Below are 9,971 nucleotides of genomic sequence, written 5' to 3'. Positions count from 1 at the left end.
ACCCCTACCCTAGGGTAGAGAGGCTGTTTCCGATAGACCCTCGGCTCCCTCCCTCCAAGAACTCCCCACCTTGCTCTTGGGGTGACTGAAGAACTCACAACCTCTTTGTTGAAAGTGGAGGGTGCTCACCACTAGAACAACCCGCTCTTGTCTAGTGCCACATATTTGATTGCAAATCCCTCCGCCAGCTCATGCACAAAGCACATGAAAATAGATTTTCATTTCGTCTGCGTGAAGGTTTGATACACGTACGACTCTTGTAGCTAAGTATCTCATCTCTCATGAATCTGATTAGATAGTTGATGTTCTTACTAAAGCTTCTAAAAGGTATGCTAAAAGATTCTGAGAAGCAAGTTACAATAGTTTCATATATTGAAATGGCTGATTCAGAATTTTGAAATTTATATTTAATATTACTACTATTACAAATTGGGATGTTCAAGAAAAACTGAAAACTAAATCAAACCTATGGAAAAAGATATCATATGTTCTTCCACTTGATTTGAAGTGATTTTTATTTTAAATAAAAAATGACTATTAGTTTCGTCGGTATTTAAAAAGATCAGATCAAACCACTATATACGACATCAATGTCTAGATTCCCATGACCATTCAATTTTATTTCTAAAGAGATTTTTTAGAATTGTTTTACATCTTTTCGTCATAAGAAATTGTATAGACATTTTCATGATGGATGATTAATATAAAATTGATATTCTTCACGGATAAGGAAAACAAAAAAGAAACAAAGAAAAGCAAAAAGGCAGGAAAAAAAGAGGAAAAAAACACAATAAGAAATTAAACGAAATAAAAGAGTACGAAAAATAGAAAATAAATAAAGAAAAATAAAACACAGAAAAAGAAAGTGGGAAACGTATTATTAAGAGTAAAAAGGAATAAAGAAATATGAATAATGGGAAGGAACAAAAGAGAAGAATTAATCCTCTACATTTTGGTACTTTCGTTATATTTACATGTGTATAACCATTAAGTTAAACTAATAGCTCTATTATAGTCAACATTGAGACCCAAAATTTTAATTAGTAACAATGATTACTAAAATATAATGTAAATTTCTGAATTTTTTTGACACATGCCACACCTATTTATTGCTCGTATATTATTTGGGCCATTGGAGAAAGGTAAGCTGATGAAGATAGCTTGCTTGTAATCCTGTCCTCTATATTAATGATTTGACAAATAACCACTTTTAGAACCATTTGCAAAGTAACTGAAAAATAATCACAACTGCTAGCTAACTGAAAATCTGAGAATTATCAAAAACCTGTACGTAACCGCAGGGGCTAAATGTTGCTCACGACTCAGAGACAAAATTGCCAGCCATTGCTATTTGTCCAGCTTGTGAGCTATTGACACTAAAGTTACATCCAGCTTACAAAGTTAAAACTAGTAAAAGCTAATATAGAATAAGATCATGCATCACTGGCTCTGCTTCAGCTTCTTTGACCGAACGCTGCACGTTGATCTAACTGCAATCTGCACGAATGCATGCTTGAGACGACTTGACACAAGCGAGTCAGCTTAAAGTTGTTGCAGTCACCACCCTTCTTTATCAAATGCCATAACTGTTGATTCCTCCACTTTGAGCCAGGCCTCAGCCACCCTGCAATTCTATCATGCCTCATCCAGCACAATAGCGAAAAGTTGCTGTTGAGCCAAAATACTGCACAGAAAATTCAAAGAATAAGCACAGGTAACAGGGCATAGTTCTAGGGGAACCATTCACGAAGATATTACTCTTGGAATTAGACAAGATCAGTAAATTTATTTGACAGCAAGCTTTACTCACATTTTCCATATAGACCATGAAGATACAACAATGCCTCGTTTTTTCAAAAAAATAGTTAATTAAAAATGGTGACTGAACCTGCCCCGCCAACAAGGAGCAAGAGAACTTGGTTTTCTGCAGTGTTGTCTGAATTACACTTTTTTGTATCTATTTACTGATCTGTGTGCACTTTTACTAATCCACCAGGTACCTACTATCTTCCACCACAAACGTTTTACGTACCAGGTAACTCCCACAAACAAAAGTTTCGACAGATATGAAGAGTTCACGGTAACAACCCAGCCCACTAGTGATATTGTCAGCTTTGGGCCTAGGCCCGCATGATTTTAAAACGCGTCACTAGGGTCTAAGACATGTTTACTTATACACCCAATATATATCTCGTGTTTTGTCGATGTGGGCTTCACCTAGGATCACTTACACCCCCCTTTAGGGACTCAGCGTCATCGCTGAGGTTTACCCCACCACCTTTCAAGGTTGCACGCGGAATGGCTCTGATACCATATGTAACAACCCAACCTACTAGTAATATTGTCCGCTTTGGGCCTAGACCCGCACGGTTTTAATTCGCATCACTAGGGTCTAACGCCTGCTTACTTATATACCCACCATCTCTCCCGTGTTTTGTCGATGTGGAATTTGCCTAGGGTGTCACATTCACCTGGTACTACAACAAGCCCATCTTATCCACCAATCCTTCCAAGGATATGGCATACTCTGGTGTAAAGTTAAAACAGGGTCTTCGGGTCTTCTTACTCCATCCTGAATTGATTAAATTTAACATCACCTGTTAGGTTTAGATATATCTATGGCGCAGGGGGTTGGCCAAAATCTCTGTCCGCTTATGTGACTCCTTTGCAAGACTAAAGAAAGGGAAATGATTTATGTTTTAATATTACTTCAACTTGTGGGACCTTTAGAAAGAAAAGAAAATCTCCGACATCAATAATGATAAGACATTTTATTTCCAAGAGCCCTATTCAAATGAAAACCACAAGAAAATTTTAAGAGAAGATCATCAAGACTTCTACTTGACAATATCTTTAATGGTAACTGTTCAACTTAACAAAAAAACTTATGGCACTTGGTTTGAAAGTGTAAATCAAACATTACAATTATCAACTTCAAAATAATTTCCTTTTTCTGATGGAAATCAATCGTTGATATAAGATGCTAGCAGTGTTGTAAATAGCGAGCGCTACGTCGCTAATAGCGTGTGGCGACGCGGCGCGAGGCAGTAGCGCTATTTTAGTATGTTGCGATTCAGAAAAAGCGTGCGCCTCTGCCTATGTAGCGAGAGGCGCTGCGTAGCGACGCTATTTGGAAAAAGAAGAAAAGGCAGCGACAGTGAGTAAAATACAAAATTAGGGCTTGGGTTTTCACTTCTTCTCCTTCAGCGACCATTTCACAGCAACTTCAAAAATTAGGGCTTGGGATTCATCTTCTCCATCATCAGACATCAGCACAGTAACCCAGGTATGTTACTTTCTTTTCTTTTCTTCTCATTTCTTCTTCTTCTATTTCAGCTGTCTTTTTCTCTTTTCCTTCGACACTTCGAATTCGACAATTGTTGTCTTCTTCTTTTTTCTTTTTCTTCTCCTTTCTTCTTTCTTCAGTGATCAGCTCCTTCTTTCTTTCTTCCTTTTTCTTCTTCTTGTCTTATTTTTGGTGCTCCGTTTTTCGACAGCAACAAAGGCAGAGCAAAGCAGGGGCTCTTTCTTTCTTCTCTTTCTCTTTCTTCTTCTCTTATTTTTTTTTGGGGTTTGTTTTTCGACCAGCAGCAGAGGTAGTAGTCTCTTTTTAGGCTCTGTTTTTTTTTTGCTCTAATGAAGACTCCGAGGATGAAGAAGATGATAGCCAATATAATGCTAACATTCATGAAGTTCTAGAATTTGAAAATCTTGAAGAAGAATAGATGTTGCTTGTTTTAGACTTTTAGACTTTAGTTTATGAATCTACTATGACTATCTATTGAGTTTTTTATTTTTGAATTGATATATTTATTAATATATTATTGTTATTGAGTTTTTAGTTATATATATAGAGATAATATTTTATGCTTTTGTATAAATTGTCGCTTCACATCAAAAAGACGAGCGCTTCGCTACGCGCCTCAGTGAAGCGGGCCCTTGTCGCTATTTGTCGCCGCACACTATCCAAAACACTGGATGCTAGAATGAGTGTTACTTAATGGAGAAACATATACTCAAGAAAGAGAAATTAGTCAAATGACAAAGCATGGATAATTCACAACACAGCCCTGAGTCACTAAAGACAACCACAGAATAAAATCACTGATCCAGCAAGCAATTGGTGGAAGATCCCAAGTTTCTGACTATAAATGAGTGGCCAAAATAAGATGAATAAAGGGGAAAATGGTGGGGGGTTTTTTTTTGGGGGGGGGGGGGGGAGTGAATCTGAAAGCTTTCAGAGTAGCTGTGTGCACATGTAACAAACATCAGAGATTTAGTTTTGTTGATTCGATGCTCCTAGCTCCTTAATTGGGAAGAGGGAAACGTAGTACAGTTCAACCCTCTCTATTACAGCCTTGTTTGTTCCGATATTTTTTTTCTTTTATAGTGAATGGTTGTTATACACCTATAACAGCATTTGGCATTTAAATTTATTTTGGCTGTTATAGATAAAAATTTATCCAGAAATCAATTATTGTTATTATTCAAATTTAAAATCTCAAAAGATATGCATATTTCACTAGTTATATATTGAAGAAAGTTAATACATTATTAATAGATTCATATCTAAAAGTATAAATATTTAAACTCTAAGGCAGACATAAGCGGCCTAAAAATAATTTTTTTCAAGATTGATGGAAGGACTTTATAATTGTAGCTTATTTCGTAGATTTCATTCTCTTACTAGCGATATAATGCTTGAATTGGCGAAGATTCGTGTCCAAATCAGCAAAAAGGTATCCAATAGCTTTCCCTTAAAGATAATCTAAGAGCTTAACAATTAAATTTTTTACCTAAATATTTTTTGGAATTTGTCCAATGGAAAAGATATCATGCTCAAATCTTCAAATCTTATATCTTATGCATGATAGAAACTTTGTTTAATGAAAACTATTGGTGCATATTTTTAGAATTATTATTAGTAATCTTAAAGATTCTATAGGACTGTTATAGAGGGGTAATTTTACAAAGAGCGTTCTGCTATAAATATGGTGTTATAGGTAAAAAGTTGTTATAAAGAGGTAAAATATAACTTAAAAAATTGGTTGTCATATAGGGATGTTGTTATAGAGAGGTCTGACTGTACATCGAGCATCATATTTAGCACATAATATATCTATATATACTCTATTAACGAAACGCCTTCTAAACTTAAAGGTAAGTTCTACAGAGTAGTAGTGAGACCGACTATGTTGTATGGGGTTGAGTGTTGGCCAGTCAAGAATTCTCATGTCCTAAAAATGAAAGTAGCAGAAATGAGGAAGTTGAGATGGATGTGCGGGCATACCAGGATTGATAAGATTAAGAATGAGGATATTCGGGCCAAGGTAGGAGTGGCCCCATGGAGGACACAATGCGGGAAGCGAGACTTAGATGGTTTGGGCATGTAAAGAGGAGAAGCACAAATGCCCCGATAAGGGGGTGTGAGAGGTTGTCAGTAGGGGGTCTTAGAAGAGGTAGAGGTAGACCAAAAAATTATTGGAGAGAAGTGCTTAGGCAAGATATGGCTTTGCTTCAGCTGATCGAGGACATGACCCTTAAAAGGAAGGTGTGGAGGTCGAGGATTAAGGTTGTAGGTTAATAAGTAGTGGTGCGAGTTTCCGAACATTTCCAGTGTTAATAGTAGCAGTCTTGCATTCTAATATTGTAGATTTCTATCTTTATGTTGTTTCTTTCGCCTTGTTTTCTTTTATTTTGTTCTCGTTATTTCTTGTTGTTACCGCTCTTTTCTCATTTTTCCTCGTGCCGGGGATTTACTGGAAACAGCCTCTCTACATTCACTGTAGGGGTAAGGTCTGCGTACTATCTACCCTCTCCAGACCCACTTGTGGGATTATACTGAGTTTGTTGTTGTTGTTGTTGTACTCTATTAACGAAACATACACTACTTTTTAAATTAGTTGCATCAGACCAGCTTAACTCTTAAAGATAATTTTCTAGATGAGAAATCCAAGAGAGACCAGAGAAAGGCTCAATGGACAGCAGTTAAAGCCCAACTAATTCTTCTTCCCTTTTCTTTTGATGCAACTATAAGCTTGATAGATGCCTACTATTCTATCCTTTTCACATTGTTTGAGGAATTGGGGAAGGCAGGGAGCAATGAAAGAAATGATGTCTTAGTCAAGTTAAACTCAACTAAAAGATTTTATCGTTACCAAACAGACAGAAAAATGAGAGAAACAATAATTCAGAGGCTTTGTTTCCAGGAAGCATTATGTAGTCAAGAGCTCAAAATGAACTTTTCTGAACATTTTCTATCAAGCTATAGATGGAATGGATATCATATAGCTAAGCCAAACTAGTTTAAATTGAGGCACTGATTGATAGATAAATAACCTATAGGCTGATAAGACTAAATAACCATCAAAAAGACTAAAATAACCATCCTAAATCACACTCTGTTTTAGGAAACACGCGTCATGAATTCGAATCCTTGCCGGTGAACCTAGTTTTGCATTTGAATGGATAATGGTAGAGGAACATTTTGAGGATAAAAGCAGCGGAATTCTCGCTGTCTGATTCTCTTTTTTTTAATCAGTATTCTGGCTGTTTGATTCTCAAGCTCCTAATGAACTTTCTTCCCTATAGTTCAGAGTTATACGAGTAACAGCAAGTTAAACTCGTGAGCCTTCCACAGCATCATACAGATCGAGAGGACTGTGCCTCTTGAACATCCTCTACCACATAACTCCAAAAGGACTTGCAAAATTTGAGAGAAATCACTACCTTACAGGTATATGCTAACAGCGATTTGTAGCAGAAAGAATTAACGATAACAATATTGCAAGATTAAAGTGGAGTACCAAACCTCTCTCGAGCAGCATATTACTTTTCAGCTTTTCCATGCTGTTGAAATTTGTTGTATAGTTCACACACATCAGGTATCATATCCTTGTAGGGCAGCACATAAATCTGATAAAATTTCGGATCTGATGGCAACAGAATAGTATACAGATTGTAATCTTCATCGTATAATTTCTTCTCCACTAAACTTCTCATGAGTTCCAAGCGAGGCAAAACCCTCTTTTTCATACTAAACATAAGCAGCGTCGGATGAGAAGCCAAGTAAGCAGGTTTCAAACCGAGTTCTCCCATGTAGAAGTTTAGCGCAGCTCGCAATCTCTTCTGTGACAGCCTCAAACAATAAGGCAAAAGCTGGACCAATTTAATTATGTCCCATTTAGACCATCCATAATCCCTGAAAACGCCAAGTTTCGTGTCTATAGTCGCTTTTTTCATCGAAATAAGCACATCAACTCCATGGATAAACATTCCCGACCCTTGAGAGATATTAAAATCTTTTTTAAGCCTGTCCACTTTATCCTCTACACTCTCAGGACAAGCCAAAAGAGTATATGGATTTTGAACTATGAATTTCTTGATATCCTCATCTGAAAACCCAATACTTTGAAAAAACAACATATTGGTCCTCAATCTTTCACATCCTTTAACAGAGAGCAAACATGGTTTTTTCTTAACAGCTTTCATTACATTCTCATCACTACCCAAAACTTTTCTAAGATAACTGACACAAGATTTCATGTCAGAAACTTCTGTGTTTTTCAAAATAGACATACTTCCAGTTATGACTTTGACTAAGTCAGAACCACATAAACCAAGATCATGAAGAATGTCAAGTTTGGGTTTTAGGGTTTTGTCAACATCACACAAAAGCAACTTGGGAACTGCAGACACAATTTTACCAATATGGGTTTTGTCTAAACCACTTTGTTCGAAGAAATTTAGGACAAGCTGAGGATTTTCAGTGGGTTTTAAACGAGTTACCTTAGTGTTTGTTGTAATGGCTTCTTCTTTGGAGAATCCGAGAGAGTCTACAAGATAGTTCATCAGGAAATGGGTCGGGTCACAGGTAGTAGCAACTGCAGTTGTTGAGTATTGAAGTAGGAATTTGGAGTTGAAAATGGAATATAGCTGCCCTGCGGCGCCATGGCCGTGCAGTCGCAATAAGCGAGCTGCCATAGAAAAACAAAATGGACCCAAATGGCTTAAGGACAATGTTAACGTCACCCTTTTAAGTTTTTTTTAAATAATTTGAAGTTTGCCTCACTAATTCGAATTCACAATTCACCAAAAAATAAATATCGACAATTAGAAAAACTCATAGGAATTTTTCTAATAATATCCTTTTTATTTTGTTACAAAAGAAGGGGGTACTTAAAAGTATGTAAAAAATACAAATTGGTGCAAATTGGAATAATCTACCATACATCTATCTATATATAATAGGAGAGTCAAAGATACCATATTAAGCCAAGTGGCAACATAATAAAAAGTCACTTGGCAATTTTAGGACAAAGTTAGTTAGGTTGGGTAATAATTAGTTTTTTTTTAATTTAAATTTTTTTAAAAGTTAAATTATGCATTATGTGATGTTAGTAATTAGTTACTTCTTTTCAATTTGAATTTAAGCATAGAAGACATGTTTAATTGAATTTAAAACAATTACAAGAAACATAGTAAAAAAAATCATAATTTTATATTAAAAATAAAATAGAAGAAAATTGTAATTGCTTATTCCATAGAATGTAGAAAAATAATTCTAAAAATATTGATATATTTTATATAAAATAATAAAGGAACATATATTTTAGACGAAGTAAAAAATATAAAAATTAAATATTTATATTAAAAATAAAATAGAAGAAAAGTGTAATTGCTTATTTCATATAAGGTGAAAGGAAATAATCAAAATATTGATACATTTTATACAAATAACAAAAGAACAAATATTTTGGACGAAGTAAGAAATCTATATTATTTATGTTATATTAAAGGGGGTATCTATATATTATATATTATATTATCTATTTATCATTTTAATAAATTTAAAATCATAATTTAATTATTATGCGATTTCTTCTTTCAAATATCCACATCAAGCCAAGTGGCAGCCTAATAATAAGCCCTTGACATTGCTCAAGACAATTGTCAATATTAGGATAAGATAAGTAAATAATATAATAAAATTAGTTAGTTTAGAATTAGTGTGGTTAATTTTCTAATATGATTGTGAAACGTGGCATTTTTAATTACATTAGACGTTGACTATATTCTTAGAAAACACTTAACCCCAAAGCTCACATCTTTAAAAAAAATGGAACTACTACCCTTAACTCCATCACCAACATCTTCTTAAGTAAAAACCTATTATTCTCAAAATTTTTATTTAATCTAACTATGCTAGCAGATTTCAGCATTCTCACATACAATGATAACTTTTACGAACAATATACAAATGAAATTGTGCACTATAGCAAAGGCTTCTTTGTCGGCCAAAATGTTCTCCAGGGATATATATCTATCAAATCAGGTAACTTTTCAACCTATTAATTATATTATTACTTATATGTTTCATATTTTTGTACCAATATTTATCAGGGTTTATATAATAACATTATCTACTATTTCATGAAAAAAATAAAATATAATAAAATTTAAAAATATTTTAAATGCAAACTTTATCCTTAATTTTTTCAATTTCTTCAAGTACTTAAATAATAAAATTATAATTCAAGAAAAAATAGTATAATTTGGATAGACTTAAATGTATGAATATATAGTATATCCACATCAAGCCAAGTGGTAGCCTAATAATAAGCCCTTGACATTGCTCAAGACAATTGTCAATATTAGGATAAGATAAGTAAATAATATAATAAAATTATTTAGTTTAGAATTAATGTGGTTAACTTTCTAATATGATTGTGAAACGTGACATTTTTAATTACATTAGACGTTGAATTTATTCTTAGAAAACACTTAACCCCAAAAACCATATCTTTAAAAACAAAAAATGGAACTACTGCCCTTAACTCCATCACTAACATCTTCTTAAATAAAAACCTATTATTCTCAAAATTTCTATTTGATCCAATTATGCTAGCAGATTTCAGCATTCTCACATACAATGATAATTTTTACGAACAATATACAAATGAAATTGTGCA

General features: G+C 34.2%; 1 protein-coding gene across 1 annotated transcript; it reads right to left on the bottom strand.

Moving 5' to 3' along the window:
• Nucleotides 1-1,252: 1,252 nt before the first annotated feature.
• LOC104092825 (transcription termination factor MTERF15, mitochondrial-like) lies at nt 1,253-8,019 on the bottom strand. The gene is made up of 2 exons (XM_009598499.4): nt 6,812-8,019; nt 1,253-1,684 (listed from the first exon to the last, which is right to left on the bottom strand). The coding sequence occupies exon 1, from the start codon at nt 7,981-7,983 to the stop codon at nt 6,829-6,831; it is 1,155 nt and encodes a 384-aa protein (XP_009596794.1). The 5' UTR covers nt 7,984-8,019; the 3' UTR covers nt 1,253-1,684; nt 6,812-6,828.
• Nucleotides 8,020-9,971: the final 1,952 nt, after the last annotated feature.

The sequence above is a fragment of the Nicotiana tomentosiformis genome, chromosome 4 (genome assembly GCF_000390325.3).
Source record: "Nicotiana tomentosiformis chromosome 4, ASM39032v3, whole genome shotgun sequence".
Lineage (NCBI taxonomy): Eukaryota > Viridiplantae > Streptophyta > Magnoliopsida > Solanales > Solanaceae > Nicotiana > Nicotiana tomentosiformis.
The sequence above is the reverse complement of the archived record's forward strand: the minus strand, read 5'-3'. Positions and strand labels throughout refer to the sequence as shown.